This window comes from Phaethon aethereus (assembly GCF_964289735.1).
Source record: "Phaethon aethereus genome assembly, chromosome: 3".
Taxonomy (NCBI): Eukaryota; Metazoa; Chordata; class Aves; order Phaethontiformes; family Phaethontidae; genus Phaethon; species Phaethon aethereus.
Genome location: NC_138576.1, coordinates 103,968,558 through 103,990,970, shown reverse-complemented (window position 1 = coordinate 103,990,970; position 22,413 = coordinate 103,968,558). Strand labels below are relative to the sequence as shown.

General features: G+C 40.3%; 1 protein-coding gene across 1 annotated transcript in view; it reads left to right on the top strand.

The window, feature by feature from the left end:
* Positions 1-22,413, top strand: part of KCNH1 (potassium voltage-gated channel subfamily H member 1) — a gene marked incomplete at both ends in the record, with an annotated part of 191,477 nt that overhangs the window by 9,017 nt on the left and 160,047 nt on the right. The window contains 3 exons of the mRNA XM_081997292.1: positions 3,401-3,524; positions 3,771-3,877; positions 14,337-14,465. Coding sequence (XP_081853418.1) covers positions 3,401-3,524; positions 3,771-3,877; positions 14,337-14,465 — 360 coding nt within the window. The remainder of the gene's footprint in view (positions 1-3,400; positions 3,525-3,770; positions 3,878-14,336; positions 14,466-22,413) is intronic.

Here is a 22,413-nt window from a genome sequence, read left to right as displayed (position 1 = left end):
GGATATTATTTAATATTTTCTTATGTTAGGAACAATTGTTTAACAGATTATGAGCTGTCTGCAAGCCGCACATTGTCAGGAATGTCAATGCAATTGAATGTAAATGATGGCAATGAGAACAGCCCTTCTACCTCCAGGTTATCTGTCAGAATAAACTATGCAGGGGAGGAATTAGTGGGAGTCCTTATTTTATGCTGTGTCTTGCCAGTATTCGCACAGGCAAAACACCATTGTCGGAGACACTCCTTCTGAAGAAATGCAGGTGTGTTCTCCATTTAGGCAACAGAACTACCATTGTGTCATTGTTTTGTCTTTAAAGAGATCTGGGAAGAGGCATGAATAACTGGAGAGAAAGTCCTGTTTGCTTCTGAGACCCTTTCTTTGCAGATGCTGGGGCTCTCACTCTGTGGGCTCTTAGGCCACAGCAAGTTTGGGGGGGTGGGGCGGGGAAAGTGGGTACAGGAAGTTTGGAAACCACCAGTGTGGATTGTCTCTCCCTTTGCAACAAAATCAGGAACAAAGGAATGGATCGTCCTGAGCCTGGTAGCCTCCAAAGGAAAGCTGGTAGAGAGTGGTGAGTTGGAAACCTCTTTCCTGGCCTAGCAGTTTTGATGGTGCTACACTACAGCATCTCTTGGCTGCCTGGCTGCCATCCTTACAGGGGCCAACAGCTTCTCTGCAGACTTTCAGCTACATGGGGAGTTCCCAAGCACAGGCCCCTGCAGGGCTTTTTTTTTTGGCTTTAGGGATCACCCCAGGGAAAACGCTAAAAAAGTGTGGCCATGGAGGTGGAGGAGCAAGCCTAAAAATGGGTCAGGGGTGTGATGTTGACTCCAGAGAATGGGTCCAACTTCAGTATTTACTTCTTGTGTGTTTTTAAGCTATGTAAAGCCTGGACCAAAGAAGGGTGAAGATGCATGAAGTGGGAACTAGCTAGAAGTGAGATACCCTTGTAAAACAGTGGGATCATCAAGACCTCTGACTTGCTCTTTGAATTGATAGGTGCACAGCTTTTTGCCTCTAAAGCTTTGTAGGTACATAAAGATCTCTCAGCTTGGCTGTAACTCACAACTAAACCCAAGCTGGACTCTCCAATGAAGCATTCTACCTCTGTCTGCTGGAGAGGCTCACCCAATGTAGACTAACAGGATTTACCTAATAGGGATGCATAAAACACAACAGCCAAGTCATGCTGACTTAAAAACTCATACGGTGAGTGTGTTGGCATCTGTTCTCTTCGGTAGCTTGATAATTAGAACAGTCGATCAGGAGTTGAAATGAAGGCTAAGCTTTCACTGCCCTCAGGTAGCCCCGCATCTCGTAGGAGAACACCCAAACTACTAGGCTGTCAAGGGGAAGGGAAGTATTTGCATGTTCTCTAAGCATCCTTTGGATACTCTGCCAGTCCAAAAAAATCAGGCTTCATTGGGCCAAAAGGTAAGCAAGTGGGAATGTGATTCTTTAGCTCCTGCAATAATGGCAAAACTGAGCTTATGTTAAAATATTAGGTATAGTAAGTAATATAGGAAAGTGTGGGGGGGCACCTTAAAATATCCCTTTTCTTCATTGTTTTCCATAATTTAACTTGGGCGGGTTTCTATTTGCTGTGCTAATGTTTCTCAGTTCTGTCTCACCAATGCTACACACAGACCTTCCAGCTCCCAAGTGTTTGAGAGCTCGGCATCTAGGCGTAAGCTGTAGCAGTCTCTTCTTTCGGTGCTTAAATCCACTTGTGGACTTAGTGGTAATGGTCAGCAATGGTCATCAGGAAAGTGCCCTATATAGCTTTTAATAAAAAAAAGAGATTATTTATCGAAAGACAATGTTGAGGTTTAAGTGTAAAAGGAAGGTCACTTCTTAAGTTAATAGAAGCTCTTCAAGGAGCTCTTGAGGAGGTGGAGAGAAGGATGTTACCTTTTGAGAGGGGAGATGGTGAGAAAGAATGCATGCATGGAATGACACCATTCAGATCAGGGCAGGACCTGGCCTAACACTAGTATTTGCATATTTTTTGTAATTTTTTTAATGCTTCCTGATGAAAATTAAAAAATATCCTAACATATTACAATGCAATGCTTATAATAGACACTCAAAAGCACTTACTTTAGCAATGAGAAATGACTTGGTTTACTTATTCATAGGAAGGGGTAAAAGACATGTATTGTTTTTGGAACAAAGTGCTACAATCAAGGAAAACCCATGGTGTTTAAAAGAGGCTGTGAGAAACAAAGCACTTAAAATGTCCTGAAGTTATACCGCTGGTGTATTTCATTCTAAAGAGTGTATACAGATACACTTAATCACGCTCATGGGGTTGGGCAATGGTTTTAGATAGCTACGTGAAAGTTTTATTTAAACCCACTTGAGTTTGCAACAGGACAAAAGATTTTGAAAGGGAAAGCTAAAATAAATAAAACTCTTTGCAATTGATAGGTAAAATGTCTTGTTTGTGTCTCTTGGTTGCAGGAAGCATTAATGATGGCTATATATGCTTGAGCAGTTGAGGATAGATCCTGAGAAGTAGAGAGTGTAGTGCACTTCCTTAAAGGTGCCCCTTAAATATGGATGCCTCTTAATCTCCTGTGGCTGCCTAGCCTTTCTTTCAAAAGCCAGGGGATCTCTGCACCTGTGAAAAGAGCCACCGTCTCCGCCTGCCTTGGCACAGGTACGGTTAGTGGACTGCACAAGAGCCAAAGCAGCAGAGGCCCGGGTCTGGGCCCAGCATGGAGTAAGTTCATAATCCGAACAAGGTATCAATCCTTAAAAAAAGTAGCACACACAGATCCGGTGAGAATGGAGGCATGAATCCTGCTCAGTTTTTTTTCTTAGTAACTGAAACTCTTCTGGCTTGTACAGCAAACAAGAAGTTCCTCCTACTGGTGTAAATACTAATCCTAGTTGTCTGGTGTGTGGTTTGGAGCGCTGTGCCGTGCACGTTACACAAGAGGGATTTGAGCTTGTGTGAGCAGCAGTGAAGGCAGTACTGAGAGGGGCTACTGTGTCTACATTCTGAGGAAAAGTGTCACTCGTGCTGTTTTGGCCATGTGTAAGAGACTTCACCTTTAAACTGAGTGTCATGGTGGCTCAGTGCATGTGGCACAGATGGAAACAGTTTGGTGAATCTATCCTCAGCCAAGAGATGAATTTTACCTCCTTAACTGTCATGTGTTTCATTTGCATAAAGCCATCCTGTTAAGCTTTGCATAATTAATATTTTTTTTTAAAATAAGAATTTACTTAAAACTAAAACCAGGAATAATCCTGTTGACTGCAGTAGGAATAGTATCTGGGGAAAACTGCGCAGGGACTGAAGCAGTCAGGATTGGGTCCTGAAATGAGTATTTCCGCTAATGCAACCATAGCCTTGTCTAATGTCTAACTGATGTGCTCTTTCAAACAGATACTAATTTTGTCTTGGGTAATGCCCAGATAGTGGATTGGCCCATTGTCTACAGCAACGATGGATTTTGCAAGCTATCAGGATATCACAGAGCAGAAGTTATGCAAAAAAGCAGCACCTGCAGGTATTTGAGAACAGATTTATTTTCTGTTAAATAGCTTGTAGTGTTGTGCGTGTTGCTTGAGGAGAAAAGTAATCTGTTTATTCCAGTTTTGTCTTTTGTCTCCTGGGGCTGCATCTGTCAAATATGCTTTCCAGGTGAAAGAAAATCAAAGAAGGGCTATTTCTAAATGGGTCCTTTTCACACTGTAAACAAATGGCTTTCTGTCTTTGTCTACTATCTGACTTGAATTTCTTGCTTTATTTGCAGTTTTATGTATGGAGAGCTGACAGACAAAGATACGATTGACAAGGTCCGGCAAACATTTGAGAACTATGAGATGAACTCCTTTGAAATCTTGATGTACAAGAAGAACAGTAAGTAGTTGATTGGTTGGTTTGTTAACGTAGGTGTGTAAAGTTGTTTTAAATTATAGTGTAAACTGCAAGTCTGTCAGCGTGGAGGACCATGCTTTATCTAGGGCTAAATAAGCCCCAGTTCTACCAGTTGATCTACAAGGGAGAAATGATAACATTCAGGGATGAAAGTCACTCAGGGAGGCAGATGAAGCCTTCTAATTTTTTTTAGAGCAATTTGTGTGTGATGCTTTAAGACAGCAGCCAAGATTCCATCAGCAATGATAATACACAAGCTAGGTTTGTGCAAATGGTTTCTGTTAGAGAACACTTTTTTCAATTTTTAAAAATTTGATACATCAGAGCCAGTATTTAGATGTAGTTTCGGAATAAAAAGAACCCGTCTTTTGTTTTAGAAGCTGAACTACCTCTGATGTTTTCAGATAAAACTGTATTTTGTTTTGGACAAAAATTCCTTAATTGGGATATGATACTTTCCTAGGAATTTCAGTCTGTCTGCAACTGCACATGCCAGCAGATGAATTACTTGCCCAAAACTTGTTGCCCTATCTAGTGGGGACTATGGCATAGCACAGTTATTTTCATCTACTTAATGTCACCTGAGGTGTAAATACATGGAGGTCTTCAGCCTGGCCAAATGTTAAGCTGAAAGACTGCATTCTGTAACTTATTTTTCTCTGAACAATTTTGGCTACTAATCATGAAACTGGTAGTGTCTGTGTACAGGGGAGGGTACCTTGCAGAAGCATCCTGGTAGCAGCTCCTTACCATTCCAGCTGTGGTGATCAATTTGATCAGTTCTACCTTAGTGGGCATGGGGGACTTTAACCACAAAATGTAACATAAACTGCTATGATGCAATTTTTGACAGTTAACCTCATTGCTGCTTTGTTTCTTGTTAGATAGACCAGTTTTCTGGGGAAAGGTGTGGTGAGAGAACCACAGGCACTTCACCAAAGCTAAAAGACAGCGCCATGCTAGCACTGATCTGTGGGTGTGTGGAGCTGCTTGTTTTCTATCAAAATTAATCTGCTCCTTTAAGAAGTAGTGGTGCCAAAGTGCAAGGAATTGTTTTTTGTTATCGTTGAGAGAGGAAAAAAAAAATCCTTGAGAGGTTTTTGCTTCACCTCTCTTCTAGTCTTTTTCTTCTCTTTTTAGCCTATTCAAAGCATTATGACCTCTGGTACGGTGCCATTGCTCAGGGCTCTTCTGGAGCACAGCTTTGCTGATCCAACTCATTTTAAAAGCTATATGCGCTATCTGAATGGCCTTGCTTTGTGCTGCTTTCCTTCTAGTGTTAACCTGCCTCCAATGTTTACCTATTTCTTAAAGCTGATTTCTGTTCCTAGCTCAGTTAGTGGCTGTAGGGACCATATGCAGCTCACATCTATGCATCCAAAACCAAGTAAATAAGCTGCGGTCATGGGATCTAGGAGGGTCTGGAATTCTCTCTTAGTTGACAGTGATTTGGCACCAAGAGGCTATGCAGCTATTCTTCTGTCATTGCTGCAGCATATGGCCAGTGGTAGAGCCTGGGGCCTGTCTGTCTTTTATGCAGAACTAAAGCAAGGTAACTGTGGAGTGAGGAATGTTTCCTGCCCTGCTGTGCACTTCCCTGAGGAGAGGTGGCTTAGAACAAAGTCCACCTGTGCAGAAGCAGTGTTGTGCAACATGCCAAAAAGCAGAGGTGTGATGGTTCTGCTGTGTGCACAGGGGGTCACAGGCACGGGAAAAAGGAAAGCACAGAGCTTGCTTTTAAGTTTAACAAAATGCAATTTTGTTAAACATCTCTTGTGTTTAGATTCATAGCTTTTGAGGTACGTTAACTACTGTTGCAGAGACTGACTAATAACACTAGAGAGTTGTAACTGAAAAATACCCAAAAAGGGACATCCTGGAGCTTTTTCTCAGAATAAGCCACATCATAGAAAAACACTGTCTTATTTACCAGTCACTTAGCACCCAGACTGCTGAGTGGTCTTGCCTTTGTGGTCACCTTACCTCTGCCTGCAACTATGGCAGTTGCCTGCACAGGGAGTCAACATGATTAGTTTCAACCCATTCTCAGTTTGCAGGTTTTGGAAAGGACCCTGAATTTTGTTAGACATCTTTTTTCCTGCTCCTTGTTTCTCTTTTTTTTTTTTTTTTTTTTGGTCTCTCTATTCTCTATCCCTCCCTCATTCTATTTTTCTTCTTCAAATTAGCTGGTAAATTGGACAGGAAATAGGTTTTTGTTGTTCTTTACCTGTCCACTCCCTCCCTATAAACTAACAGTCATGATAAATAGCAAGTTTTTCTTCCATTTTTGTGTCATTCCATAATTGGTACTTTTTCCACAGCCTGCACATTTACTGTACTTCTAGCTGTTTTAACACTACAATCTCTACCCTTTCAGGGGGAAAAGAAAAACAAAGCAGGAGTTTCAAATTAACTATGATGTTGCTGGTGCAGGTCAACCTTCATCTTGGGTCTTTATGAGCAGCAGTCATCTCTTTCTTTCTCTGAGTAACAATTATGTCCTGGTCTTACACTAGACATGTCACCAATAGATTGAGACATTTAATAATGCTACTAGAGGTGATAGACTTTTTTTTTTTTTTGACACAGCATTTCCATGGTGGTGACCCAGTGCTAGTATTTACTTGGTGTCTGATAAAGATACTCCATTCAGATGTTGATAGGTATAGTATATCCACCAGCTTCATTGCAACTCACAATATTGACTCTAGAAACAACATAGGCTGTAGTACTCAGAAGAATGATAACATTTTCTGCCTTCATCATGTTTGCATGTATGGGTACTGTCTCTACCCTGGCCTCCCCTTTCTCTGCCCGTCCAAAAGTGACTATCCTCCCTCTTTTCAGAGCTTGGAGTTAAGATGCAATAGAGATTTGACAGTTCCTTGGGCTAGGCCCTTGATTACTTAGCAGATATGTGATGATTGTTGTTACTCCCTGGAAGAATTGCTTCTTAGAAATGCAGAGGTCCTTCAGGATAATTGGAAGGAATTGGAGCAAGCAGGTGCACAGCCACCAGACTTTTTTCGTTGTTGCTCTGATGCCATCCTGTTGCATTCAGTGGGGATTCATGGTCATACCTGGAAGGAGACGAAATTAAAGCTTTCTTTTATCTGGACTGGAAAACAACAACAGAGAGATTGACAGTAATTTCATGTGAGAGCTTCAGTTCCATTGTTTGATTAGATGTGAGTTGCCAGTGATGCTGGAAGTATTGTTTATTTTTATATGGGAAAATCAAAACATTGCTCCCTCAAATCAGTGGAGTTATGTTAACTTACACCAAGGAAGGATACGGCCTAATGTATTAGAAAATATTTTGTGTCTAGTCTTAGTCATATCTTAGCTTGTCTGAACTGATGCAGCTTAAACATCTAAGCTCTTATGAGACTTTCACAGCTGTTTCTTAGGTTTTTACACTTTATGGTTGGCCTCATAAATTAAAATGGCTGAGTAAATTAAACTTGGACTTCCATTGCCTAGTTTTCTATCTACAACATAGGTCTGGGTTACAAGCAGTGCAAAAGCAGTCGTCTTCTATATGCACTTGCTTCCATTATTGTTGAAGTAAATTTTTGTAAGAATATAAATTTACTTGCTTCTGTCTGCCTTACTGCTTCTGTGAAGAGGTGGTGCCCATTTGCAATCTAACCCCCTTTTCTACGCAGTACTTGATCTGCTTCAGTGGTAGAATATCTGCAGTGGTCTGGACTCTTCAAAACTAAAATGCATGAAGAATTACAAAGAGTCTTCAAACATTCCCTGTCTGAGCAAAGACATTCCTGTTGCTTACAGCCTGCAGCAGTGCTGTAGAGAGCGATGACACCTTTACACGTTTTTTTTTTTTTTTTTTTTTTTGTCCTCAGAGGTTTTCTACAGGTGGGGCCAGGGGAACGGCAGCAGCCAAAGGGTTGGCTGTAGATAATTATTTTGCACACTGCAAAGTGGTTTGGATAAGCAGTAGCTCTTCTCTGAGTACATAATATTATGGTGAGAGTCCCAGAGGCTGGGCTTCACTTTCAGTTAGTGCTGGGGTTCTCTTCCCTGGTTTTCTGGGTGCTTGAATGTTTAACAAATGTAATACCACAAATATTTGTGCGGGCTTATTTTATTTTGTTTTGGATTTTTTTTTTCCCCACACCCACACCATCCCCCCACAATGTATTAGAAGGCTTTTAGATGTCAAAGAATGACAAATAAGCCCAAAGTAGTGATTTGGCAGATTCTACTTGCACTTATCTTTAGGACCAGTGCTTTCCACAGAGGTTAAAAAACAGACAAACAACCCCATCCTAATTTACAGAGAGCAAAATTCACTTCAGGGTGGTAGACCTGTGATTGCCCACCACTAGGGAGAGTGTCTCATAACTCTTATTGGTTAAAACCATTTATATTTGTGTGTGCTGTGCCTCTAGTGTCTCCAGATGGAAACCTTTGCTAAACCAAATCATTGCATAGGACCAGATGCAGGAAAGAATGAGGGTGTTGGAGTAAAGTGGCATGTATCCTCCTGAGCCTCCCACTGAAATCTAGCTCCATGTTTGTCAAGCAGTATGTACACCTGCATCTCCTCTTCTGTGAAATCCATCTGCATGAGTTCAGTTACCTTCAACAAGGTCAAATCTAAGTATTTTGGATTCATAAAACTCATAATTCCCATTGATCTTGTCAACTTTGAATGTGTTGGCAAGCAAGACCTGCTGTCATCTCCTCAAACATATACAGAATGGTAGGATTTCTCAGTAGTAATCCTTAAATATTTTATCTGGGGTAAATGGAAAGAAGATTTCAAGACTTCCCTGTGTCTCCCCCTTCCTTATACTCACTTTCTGTTCTTCAGAGAACTCGGAATCAGGTAAACCATGTTGACGCTGCTGCAGTACAAGGGTGTGTACTGAACCTTTTTCCTACTGTGTTGTTTGTGTCATAGGATAAACCCTGTGCTTAGTGATTCCACCTTTGGGGACTGAAATTGATTTTCCTTATCTTAGCATGTAAAGATCTGACCTTTAGAAGCATTAGCTGCCAGAGCATAGCAGCACCAGATGTGGAAAAACATGAAGGTAACAGCTTTTAAAGTGCTGGAAATGTATTTTAAGGTCTGTTAGTATTGGCACAGAGTGGTGAGCTACATACTGAGTTGGTTTGTTCGCATTCAGTGCACACTTTTTGCTAGAAGGTAGAGTCTATAGGAAGACTTTTGCTCTGCATGGTCAAATGTCACAGGCTCCTTTGTGCTCCTAGTTAAAATCTGGGTGGATATAGTGGCTTGCCTAAACCTTTCTGATCACACCTCATCAGCTGGATTGCTTATTTGATATTGGACAAACTATTTGGTCTGTGTGGGATAGAGAGAAACAATCTCTCTGAGTACCTGGGCATAAGTGAAACCCCAAAAGGGGTGACTGTAATGGGCAACCATGATGTTCATGTAACTGAAGTCCTGCTGTCCGCATTGCTGCGTGTAGGAATTGGTGGAGACACAGTACATGCTTCTATCCTTTTCATTTCCATTCTGCCTGACTGTTTACCTTCAGGGCAATACCTGCCTGATGACTGATTGATTGAGATGTTACTAAGTAATGCAGAGGTTGGGGCTGCTTTGAGGAAACTTGGCCCATTCAGTAAGGGCAGTGAAGATGTCAGCTGAATTGTCAAAACATGTTTTTTTCATTGTATTTATAAACGAATTTTGTTTTACTTTGTGGAAAGAAAAACTGCATATTGTAGTTTCATTTAAACAATGTGCTTTTTGTAGATTTGAAAAACAGCTGACCTCTTTGGTTAAATGGTTCAAGGTATGGGAAAAGAGCATAGACAGTGATTTTGATTTTCATTTTCATTATAGCCTATTTTTGTTTGACAGGAGGGAAAACTGAAGGAGAGGTCATCAGTATGCTCAGGGGGAGAAGCTGGAATAGACCTTTAACATCTCATTCACTTTGATGCTATGAGAGTTTCTGAAGGACCTCAACCAAAGTTAAATCGCATGTTAAATGCTCAGCAAGGGGCTGAACATATCACTGTTGAAATACACAGGACTGGAAAAGAGAGGGAAGAGACAGTAGTACTTGTGTTACAGATGGGAAATTAAAAGGTGTGGAGACATTTACTGTGTGTTAGTCTGGAGAAGACTTGGGACTTGAATCACAGCTCTTAAAATTGCCTTGCCTTTATGGCAACACTGTAAATTCTGTGTTCAGGCCAGTGAAGAGCTGCATCTGTTAATTCTGGAATTAGCTACATAAATTTGGTACCATGAGACAGGCTAGTCCTATGGCTACCGTCAGCAGTTCATTGCAGATTTTCATTTCTTCCCAGTTCTTCACACTGCTTTGCCCCCAGGTTTGAAGTAACATTCCCTTTTCTAGCAGGATTGGTCCTAGGCCACTAGACAAACTCTGGATTCTTTTGCTGTTGATTCCAAATCTAACAGAAGCCAACGTGGCTCAGGAGTGTTTACTTCTTTGTGCATTGGCATTATCACTGAACTTCACCAGTGAGAGAGCTTGCCAGGACGGAACACAAAAAGTAAATGAAAGTAGATGTATTGTTGGAAACACTGGTAAACAGTTTCTGCATGGCTGTACATCAATGCAGACTGGGGGCATATGGGGAAGTTACTCTTGTTTTGCTGTAAGAGCTCTGAAACATGCTGCAGTTTCACTGCCTGAATAACCCATAGACTGAATCAGAAAATCACATTTTTTTCATTAAAATGGCCTTCTTTGTGCATCTTGCCAGTAGTGATTGTCTGGCTGAGCAGGGACATCCGCTTTGACACCAAGAGTATGAGGGCTGCCTGTAAGAGCTTGAAATTCTAGTTTCCGACCTGATTTATAAGTGGTTTATACTTTAAGCTTTCCTGTTTAATAGTTAAATAAACTGTTTAATGTTTAAAAAGTAAAATTCTTCTGATAATTAAACCAGTATGCAGGAAAAAAGCTGAGCACAGCCACATCTTGGCTGAGCCTTTCAGTGTGTTCCCACAGTTCAGATCCCAATTCTGCTATGAATGAGCTCCTGGTTGCAGGGCACTGTGGAAAGCCCATGTAACCCAGCACTGTGAGCACTTACCTCGTGATTGTATTTTTATATTCACTTGTGTCCTTTTCACAAAAGAGACTGACAAGATGGTGAGGAACACACTGAGGGAAAAATACAGAATAATATTGGGGAGGCAGATACATGGCCTAGCAGAATTTTTAATCTACTTATTTCTGCTATTGCTGTGTTACTATGTAGATCCAAAACAGGAAGATGATTTACGCAGACGACGTGTGCCACCTTGATTTTACGTTCTGCCCTGGAATACACCCTGTTTATGGCACTCTGATGCTCTGGAAATTATAAGGGTACCCAATTAGTGACAGTCATAAAAAACTTTTAGCTATCAAGGATATCTGGCTCTTTCTTGTTTCTTCTGGGGCACTTCACTAAGATCTACACTTGGTTCTAGGTAAAAAACAGTGTTTTGTTTTCCTTTTTACTATAAATAATGCAGCACAGGAGTAGGAGTCAAGGGAGTCAGAAAGTAAGAACCCTGCTGATACAAGCTCCTTGCTCTGCAGCAGCTTTCTACAGGTTATTTGGAAAAGTCTTTCCTCTTGCTGCATTCAGAACATGTTAGAAAAATCTTGCAAAAACATATCATACCATAATCATAAAGAGAAGATGACAGCATGCATCTGACAAATAGCCAGAATAAGAGGGTGAATTGCATCTTTTCTGTTTCTGTGATGTGTACGGCATCTTCAAAAGCAGGGTAATAAGTTTTTATAGCTGTGAGAGGCAGAGATGAAGCTGAGTGTGTAATTCAGCATCAGTGCTATGAAGGTTAATATTATGAGCAGCCTGTAGAAGAATGGCTGTAGCTTCAAGTAGCAAAACAATACAAAGTGGTTTTGGGAGGGGAAAAAAAATCCCTAATCAAAAAAGCAGGTGCATGTAGAAGGAGATCAAAAAGCAAGGTTGTAGAGGGAGATCCTGGATGATTAAAAAGTTGCAGTAGCAGTGAAGGGTGTTGAAGTGGGTAAAATAAAAAGAAATTAGTCACCAAGGAGCCTGTTTAAAAGCAAGATAGAGATTTTATCAGCCTCAGAATAGTTCATGTGTAAAGATGGGAAAAACAAGTAGGCAAGAAGGAATGGAGATAGGCAATTTTAGGAGCTCCTGAGAAAAGTTAGTGTAAAGGGCATTACTGTCTTGAAAATTGCTGTTGGCTGTTTTGTGGTGGTGTCTTCTAAGCTCGTTAGCAAGTTAGTGATGATTTTACTGGCACAGTTAACTTTGCTGAATCTTTTCTTGCATTTAGCATTTTTGTCTGCTCATACTTTATTGGAAGGGGATGTTCAGGAATGCCAACTCTTTGGAAAAAAAAATAAAATATTGACCCCCGAATATCGCCATGCAGGCATGCTCCAGAAATGGCCATCAGTGATTCCATCTGGATTTCTCTGCTTTTTGAGCAGAGGCCTCTATGCATCGTATACCCTGCTGTTTATAGAGGTGGCTGTACATATGGCATGGAATCTCAGCCAGGGTTTGAAACTGCCTGTGCTATGCAGGCACAGTGGGAGCCTTAGGAATTGAACTTCATTTATGGAAGTTGTCCATAAGAGATGCTGGGGCTTTCTGTGGCCAGAAAAGGTTGCTAAGCACAGAGGCTGGGCAACAGCCAGGTGAGGCACTGATAGCAACAACGTGTGTTATATTAACATAGTAGGGAAAAAAGCTGCCTTTGCCTGCTTTGCTGAACAGTAACTTGTGAACTACCTACCTGAGGATTCCCTGTGACCCTTTGACAGTCAGGAAACACAAGTGGCCCTAGCTATAACTAACTATTGCATGAAATATACCATGTAGGACTCACGTTCAAATACTGAGCAATTCAGGTGACGGAGAATCTGATCTCTAGCCTAGAGGAGGGTCCTGTGATTGAGAAAGAAAAGTTGTAGTCTTCTAAGATCACCCTTTCTAAAATAGGCTTTCCTGCATGAGTGACAAAAATGACATGTGGTGCTGTTTATTCTGGCTTTCCCAGATGGTCAAAATCCTGCTGATTTTTACATTTTTGTATTGGCCGCTGGTAGGTAGACCCTTCTCTCCAAGCATAGCTCACAAGGGACACTTGAGAAATGTTGCTCACAGCAAGCAAGCCTGAATCCTCTCTGTCTCATATCTTATGCCTTCAAAAGCAATGCTGAGTTTTTTCATCATCGTTGAGGCTGTAGGGGCACTGAAGACTCATGTACAAGCTCCCTGCAGGCACAGGCCTGGTGATCCTGGAGTCTCCTGATTGCCATGTACCTCACAGTTGGAGGAGGAGTTATCGTCTTAAGATCAAAGTTCAGACTTTAGACTAAAAAATGCTGTCTTCAGGGAGGCCATGTTATGACATACAGGAGCCAGCTGCTTTGTTCTGAGCCCTCCAATTGGCTTATACTCAAACGTCACTAACACTGATGTCGTGACTCCTGTTAAATGAGAGTGGTAGATACCATCTTGTTACATGGAACTTCATTGCTATCACTAGGGTCTTCAGCAGCCTCAGCAGAACTGCCAGAAATACAGAAAGGCAGGGCTGACTGACAGTTTCTCTCCTCAAGGTGATCTGTGTGGATGGATGTCAGGGAAAATTGGCAGCAGCATCTGAAAGGTCATTATCTGGGATCATCTTTTTCTGTGATGTGCAGGCTGTAATCTCTCCAGCAGTTTTCATTAGTAGTTTATCTACTGCAGTAATTAGAAAAGTACAGTTCTATGCAGTACCACTTACTCCTATCCACAGCCCATGGCCTGGTCCTGATGGCTTCTTCCTTCCTGATTTCAGTGGAGTCTAGCTTCACACTAGCATGATTGTGAGCAGACTCAGAACAAGGCAAGCTGAAAGGCAACTTGCAAAGGATTTCCCTTGCATGGGAGGATTTTCCAGCTAGACCAGAGCTCCCAGACCCTGGCTCTTGAAGCTGGGCATAGGCTGATGTAATTGTTGGGGGATGGTGCTCCCGGTCAACCAAACTGGTCATGCTTTTGAGTTGAGGCACTGTATTATGGTCATGGTCTAGGCACAGTTGGCCTGTCCCCAAGTCCTCCACAGAACCAGCAAGACTGTGTTGTGTGCACCCTTTGCACATATGTGGCACTCTTCTTTCAGGAGATCACAAAAGCACTTCATAAGTTGAAGTATTCCCTTTTTAGATGAAACCCAGAAATACTGTGTGATTCCTGAAGATTAAAAAGCTAAGCAGAGGCAGAGTGGAGAACTTAACTAACACTCGTCAGCTGCGCTGTCATTTTTCCTAATAGGTGTTTGCAAAAAACCCCAAACCAACATTAAAGTAACATTTACAGATGTCTGATTTTGAAGTGTAAACATCTAAACTAGCACATTTACTATTCTGCCTACCATTGACCAACTTTTTGATATGTTTATTTCCAGGAACACCTGTCTGGTTCTTTGTGAAAATTGCTCCAATTCGAAATGAGCAGGATAAAGTGGTTTTATTTCTTTGCACTTTCAATGACATAACGGCTTTCAAGCAGCCCATTGAGGATGATTCATGTAAAGGTTTGTCTTCTTCACAATTATATATTTATGCTGCTTCTGTTTGTTTGCCCTGGTCTTGGAAGAGCTGAAGTCCTTTAAATACCAAAGCCAAAGATTTATCTGTTGAAATTGCCTGTAGCTATGCCACCAGGGACTACATTTGTGCAAGGAATGGTTGCTGGTTTCTTAAGTGAATTGGCTCTGGCCTGCACTGGAAAGGGTCATTGCTAATGAACCCCCCAGCTGCTTCAGGAAGCAGAGTTTACTTAGAAAATAGGTGCACTCTTCCTTTTAAATTCATTATTAATCCACACTCCAGCATAGCCTTCAAGGAGTCACAGTGTTGCTAAACAGCCTCTTTGATGTCAGAGAGAACTGAAGGGTCTTGGACCCTGTAGAAATTGTGCATGACACTGTATACAAAAACTGAGGAATTAACCCTGTCTGAATCTAACAAAGATCTGAATAATTTCATTCTGCCTGGCTTGATCTTATTTACCATTATTACGGTACATGTTATATTAGAGTTCTGGACTAGTTTCGTTTGACATATGTGAAGAGATTCCATCACCTTAAATTGAGTCAGGTTTAAGCTGTCCTGGTAAGTGAAGTAGCATTGCTGTGTTTTGCTATTAACCCTTTGCTGAGTTACACCCTGGAAACCTGGAAGCAAACTCAGCTGTGACAGCGGTATAAACTTACACTCAGGTTCAGAGCCTGTCAGAAATAGACCTTTGTTATCCATGTGGAGAATCAGACTTGCGTCCTCTGGGGTAAAAGACGACGTAAGTTCTCCTGTTGTTTGCATTTTTGTAGTATTTAATAATATTTGTAGTATTAAATTAAACAGGAAGCTTACTGTGAAGGTGAACTGATTTACATTTATTCTCAAAATGTTATTCTTTAAAAAATGTAGTTTCTCAAAGTGGAAACACCTGTTACCATGAAAAAGGAAGTACAACCTTGACAAACATACCCTCTTCCAAGCTATGTGGTTATTTTTTTCTCTTTTTAATGCTGTCTGGTTCTTCATTGCTTTAATAAAACTAAAAAATGTATCTTGTCAGAAAGGTTGGGTCTACAGTATTTTTTTCCCTGCCTAGTGGTCTTAACTGTATCCTGATGAGGACGGACAGCAAAGATAAATCAGCATGATGCAGTAAAGCTGGCTCTTGTTTATTTGCTAGGCGTGAAGGCTCTTGCTTCATTTAGTCAGTCCATAAGTAGAACTTTTCAGTCAGGGGTGCTAGCTATGCCTTTTCTCTTTGTTTGTGTGATATGCACTCTTGTGAAAAGAGTTTGTCCTTCATTTTCAACACAAGGAAACACTGTGACTTTTTTGTTTGCAAGGAAGGGAACAAAGAAGTTTTTTAAAAAATCCCCTTTGGAATTTGAAATCATGCTATTCTTACAGTGATTATGGTAATTTTTAGCAATTCCATATCTAAAGCAATATAAGCACAAAATAAGTGCACCAACTTGTAGAGAAGTTAAGATGATAAGCAGAATTTCTCATCTGTCCCGTGGAAACTGGCTAAGTGACTATCAAGAGTTGCAGGTGGAGCAGAAGAACTGGACTTATTATTTAGAGGCCACTGATTCACAGCTCTCTACTTCTTCCCTGAGTGCTGTGACTTTATGTACGGAAGAGATGATGCACTAAATGAGTCTTCTAAATACTGCTTCTGAATCTCCCAAAATGAATGAAGTTGCACCAGTTGCATGCTGGTAAAGAGTTCTCTGTCACTGTATACCCAAATCAAACATGATAAAAACATTCTGTTCTAATCCCTAATTTAACCTTTCTTTCTTCCCTAGGTTACTTCCTAGGGAAGTTACTTCTCCGCTTTTCTTTCTTTCATAAGTTACTTGCTATAGGCTAGCTTTGGAATTCTGTTGCATGCATTTCAGGAGGTGATATAGTATCAGTCACTTGACGGCTGGATGAGCAATTCCTTGGAAAAGAACAGCAGATTTGTTAAACAATTAAAGAATTTTACATGCATGATCATGTCTTTAATATTAGATCTCATTGTGCAATTGTATACTGTGAGGGGCAGGTATGGAGCGTCAGACAATTGTCTGCAGTGGGCTCTAGGATTCATGGAGGGGGAAAAACATTTTTGGAAGATGTAAAAAGGGTAAAATTGTTTTAGTGTCTTCTACGAAATGTTGCTTTTACAGACCTGAGCTTTGAAGAGGGCATATTCTTTGCACCATGTACAACATTACATTGGAATTTTGTAGCCTGCTTTTGAAGGATAGCAATTTTCGTAGGAATGTTTCTCTCATTCTAAAACTGACTGAACTCCTAATCTGATCACCTAAAACTGTGAACTTAGAGGTTTGTTGTTTAACTGAAACAATTGAAAAGTGATTGCTAAATCAATTATTTTTCCTTCTTTCACCTTCAATCGGCTGTGTTTATATGTGAAATCAGTTTCCTATGCATATGACCACTTAGGATGTAATAGGAAGCCTGCAAATGCAGATATTTTATTAACATATGTGCTATTTGCATAAAGTGTTTGAGTTTTTCAAAATCAATGCCTGTATGTTTATGTAAAGAAAAATATTATGTAGTACAAGACAAGAACATGGTCAATTTAAAGAGCAACTAATCTGTCAGGCTAAACCTGCTTATCTGTGGTATATCTTAGTTTTCTATCACCTGCTGGCAATTTCAAGCATGATTGTTCAGCTGCAAAAGATGTAGTGACTCCTTGAGTGAAAAGTGTTGAGCTCTAATGACAGGTGTTAGACTTGTACACAGAAATGAATAGGCAACTTTTATCCAAAGGTGACTCAGAAGGTCCTAGTACTATTTTTCATTCTTAGTGATTTTTTTTTTTATTACAATAGCAGACACAGGAATGGATGAAACAAAAAAAAAATTTCTAAAATTCTAAAATAACATAACAAATAGAATTCTAATTATAATCTCTTTCTTATTTGATTCAGAATAGTTTATTGATGTTTATTTTATGACTGCCATAGAAGTTAAGTAAACTTGCTTTTAAATACAGCTTTAAAAATAGTACATTCTAAATAAAACAACTTAAAAATAGTGTGTCAGTGATGATGATTTAATATTTTTAAACAGCCTCTTTCCACTCTTCCCTTTATGCTTGCCCCTATAAAAAATCAGGAAAAAATAGGTTTACTTGAACAGAAGTAGGCAAAATCAAGCTATAGCATAGCTAAATTTGGCTTGTGAAGTGATAGGTCATCTTCTTAGCTCATTTTTAGAGTATATGCTATATTTAGAATTCATGCATTTTGGCTATATATGTCTTTTTTGGTTTGAGGTCTAACACAAAGTATGAGATGTTTGAGAATAGTGGAATAGAGTATAGTATAAAGTGGAATGTATTGCTTTATGAAAACAATAATTTGTGCAAATAGAATCTGTGCATGTATTCCAAGTAGCTAGTAAGAAGTTTACCTGAACAGGTTTTGTATGTATGAATACAATGTGAACATATTCAGATGCATCTATGCTGCTTTATAGAGGTTTGGAAATTATGCTTTGTATCCCAATTTTTTGCTTTTGATACTTTGTTTTTATACAAAAAGGTGATCAAATTTAACATCACTGAGTCATATGGGAGAATGGTTGTTAGCCTCCTAGCTGTTGTAACCTCCTGTGCTTTGTAGCAATCATCAGTTATCTCCTCTGCAGAAGAAGCTTTATTTCATTTTGCAGTGAAGCTGTCCTTTGCATCACAAGCAGGGCTACACAAAAAATAATATTTTGATTGCCTTCATCTTAATTCAGGGAAAACACCAAGTGTTTCCTTTTTTCCTTTTTGTTTCTGTTGTGTGGGGGTTTTTTTGTGGCTGTCTAATTTTTTGTTCTGTTTTTAAAGATGTATTTAGATGAGCAGAGCCAGTGTTTGAAATATTTTGATTAAGTTATACTCTACTTTCATCTAGATGAAATGTTTTCTTAAAAAAGGAAACAAATGAAAGGGAAGTGATGAGTATATTAAAAAACTTTGGTATGCTTTCCCAGTCCAGATGGAAAAATAAGACTGTTTTAGTCATGAAGTTTCAAAGGGAAGGAGCATTAAGACTGCAGAGAGCAGGGATCTTTGATATGCAAGAAAACAAAGGTGGTTTGAGTGGAGGCAAGAACTGCTAGAATCCTGATTTACTTGCATTTACACAGTTCTGTGTGAACAATAGACCCATGACCAAACGAGCTTATTCTCTAGCAGGCAATGGCTCCTTGTTTTAACCCTAGGGATTGTGTAAGTCATGGATGAGCAGCTTGATAACAAGGCTTCTGCAATTGTCACAGTTCCTAATGTTTGAATTTACTAGTCATCATGATCAAATTGAGGAGAGTGGTAGGAAACAAATAGCTACCTACAAACAAATAATAAATGTTGTGGATTGAGCAACAGATCATGCTCACCTCAAAATACAGAAAATTGATTTCTTCAACTTAAGTGCATTGTTAAATGAAGCTTCATCCCTTAAAGAAGAGAAGTCTTGATGAGTTAAACATCACATCACAAAGGTGTATTTCAATGCCATGTTTCCCCATGAAACAAAGCTCAGGGGACAGCTTTTGTCCCTGTTGTAGGCATCTTGTCTTCTTGGGTGTTTTCAGAAGCAGTTTCTATTCAGTTTTTTGCAATGAAATGGTGGAAAACTGAAAGAGCCTCATGGAATGCAGGACGGCTGAAATCAATGGTGTTAATCTTGAAGGCTCTTCATCCTTTTGTAGCTAGAGATGTTTTAGTGCCATCTCATTGCTTTGTCCTTGCATGATGTTTTCTGCAGAACTGGAAGAGGAGACCAAACAGTGATAAAAACGTGTTAGAATCAAAGACAGAGGCACAAGCAAGCCCAACCATGAGGCTGGAATCCAGCTTTATGTTTTGTTCATGAATTCTAAGCTGTCTTCTCTGCAATGTGAGCTCTTGTCTGTTTGAGCAATATATTTGCCTATATGAGAATCACCTAGGGTCATTAGATTTCAACTTAATTTATATTTTCTCCATTTCAAGAGGAAAAGAATGGATGTAGGGGTATAGGGATATACTAACTGCTTGTGTTGAAAGAGAACTTCTAATCTGTATCATCTGGTCCCCCTGTCCTAGCAGGACTAACATCAATATATTCCTATACCATTCTGAAACCAAACCTAGTTTCTTGTCTTGGAAAGCTCCATCTTCTTCCTGTAATCAGCTCCATGACCCTTAGAACTTAATGCTTATGTTCTCTCCTGTGGCTTAAGTCCATTATTTGACCTCTCTTCACTGGATAAATATCTGACTTGCTGTAGGCTATGTCTGTCTTTAGGCTTCTGGAGGAAAAATTGCAATGAATTCAACAGGTACTGCTGTCTTTTCAACCAGTACTGGAGAAGTTATCATTCACTAGGATTAGTTCTTGCATTCTCTTTCATTTCCATTTTCTTTACCCTATGCCACAATCTGCAGTTCTACTATAATTATACTTTGAAGTTCCCACATTTTTATCTTTCACAAAAAAAAAAAAAAAAAAAAAGCAAAGCAGTACACAGAGGCGAGTGTTTTGTCCTAAAGATGAGATTCATATACCTGGGACATTTGCACAGTGATTCAGTGCCTGGTTTTAGTCATTTCATCACACAATGGTGTGTGTCACTCCAAGTGGAGCTCTCGTGTTGTATCCATTGTATGGAGGAAGTTAAAGTATATACTCCCAGCCTGCCATTTTCAGATCAGCACTGGTTTGAAAAGCCAAGCTAAAAAAACCCGCCTCTATACACAGTCTCTTGGTTATACAGTTAGATTCTTTTCAGATCAGAGTTTGGAGTAGGTGGTAAGAGATCTTATGTTGGTGGGAACAGTTCATTCACGTACCATTTGTGCACTCAGAAATGAGATTTGCAACATATAGGGCAGGGGAGGTGCTTATAGGGCATGCTGAGGACAGAGGAATGGGTTAAGCTGTACCTTTCAAAAGGAGATGTGACTTGTAGGAAGAGGAGGAGGTACCCAAAGGTGCTCAACATTCATAGCCACAACCCATGGCACAAATATGTCTGGCAGTGCTTTTGTATAAGCAAGCTCAGGCTTCCTTTTCCTCCCCTCTCTGTGTCTGAATAGCCCGATTCTTAGAAAACTCGATGGCAGGAAGAGAATACACCCTCAAAAGTTTGTCCTCAGGTTTTGAATCAAATTTTGAATCTCCCAGGGAAATGCCCTACCCATCAGTCTGTTTTGAGTTAGTAAAAGGGGCCATCTATGTTCGCTGGCATTAAAAACATTCTGTGTCTGGTAAGGGAGGTAGATTCCGAGTTCCATGTGCAGCTCGAACTCGGTCGTCTTTTTCACTGCCCGTCGCCAGGGCTGCCGGTTGCGAGCAAGCCCCGGTCGGCTGCAGCCGGCGCGGCGCGGCCTTCACTTCAGCACCGCGGCCAGCGCCGCGGGCGGCTGCTCCTGCCGCGCCGCCCACCGTGCCGCCCGCTCCGCCGGCGCCTCCCGGGCCTGGGAGAGGGCCTGCTGTCTGTACCCGCTTGGAACAAATACCCCTCGGGCCTCGTCAGCCTGGGTTTATATCACTGAAAATACACCCGTGCTGATAGCCTTCTCCCATGATACTGTAAAACACGAAGAAAACATAGTAGTGCTGGCATCAAAGTTCCACGAAAGCAAAGTTTTAGGTTGGTGTAAATTGCTTTAGCTGTGTTGGCTTTACAAAGGTGAGTCTGATTTAGATTAGCTGAAGATGAGCCATTATGAATGATTTCTCCCACCTGATCCATTCTTCTAACCTCTCCTGGCTTTACTCAGAAGGTAGTAAGGACTTCAAGCCTTAGCTCACCAATTGTAGTTGGATTTCTTTGTGTACAGTACAGAAAGAATACTCTCTATAAATGTATCTTTAAAAAAAAAAAACTACCACAAAAAGACCAAAAACCATTACCTTCCATGGAAATGTATTGTGAGAAATCAAGTGCTTTTGGTCAGTTTTGTAACAAATACAAACTGATCTCACCTGAGCTTCTGTCATGTTGATTTATTTCTCTGAGAAATAGTCCTTTAGTATAGTAGCTAATCTTACATGGGTTTATCAGGAAAGATCTGGCTTCCTAGATGGAAATCATTCAACCTGCCTGTTGCTGAATCCTGTCCAAAAGTAGTGTCTAATTCTACTCAACTTGGCTATTAAATTACCAGTGACAGATTTGCTTTAAAACATACTTTAAGTCATAAGAAAATATTCAGTCTTATTCTTGGTTTCGAGAGGTCTGATGAATTTGGTCCTTCCCTTTAATAAACACACCATTTTGCATATTTGTAAAGGAGAAAATGTTAAACTCTCTTTTCAGGTCTGCCCTGGAAGACCTTGTTCAATACTGGATCAATGTAATTTGTTTATTTTTTGTGCTTACCTCTCAAATTACCAAATAAGTTCTTGCAAACTCCATCAAAGTGAGGTGCCAAGCAAGGATATGTTCAAAGCACCAGGCAGTATTTTAACCACCCTGTACTTGTCATGGATCACTTGCAGGCTAAACTTCAGACTGGACTTTAAAAACAGTCACTGCTAATAGTATAATTTCTTTTGGTGATACAACCATAACGTGGAGGGAACTTTTTCCAGAACGAGTTTCTCACTAAGAACTGCATCTCCAAAGTGCTGAGCATCCTCAGTTGGAGTAGGAGGTGAGACTGCTCAACAGTTCCCAGGTGGTGCTAGCATTTTTCAAGATTGGGACTAAACACACTGATACTTTCCTTTCAGAGTACCAAAAATATCCAGATGTATACTCTGCCTGATTTCTGTTATGGCAAAGTACTGCTCAGGTTATAGTTGTAACTAGCTCTTATGACTTGTCATTCAAGGTCTTCTATTTTGAGGCGTATTTGAAAGGACTGTAAAAAATATCCTGAATTAAAATTCAGTGTATGACTTCTCTGCCAGAAGCTCCTAAATGTTTTATTAGAGTTTGAGAAAATCCATTTGT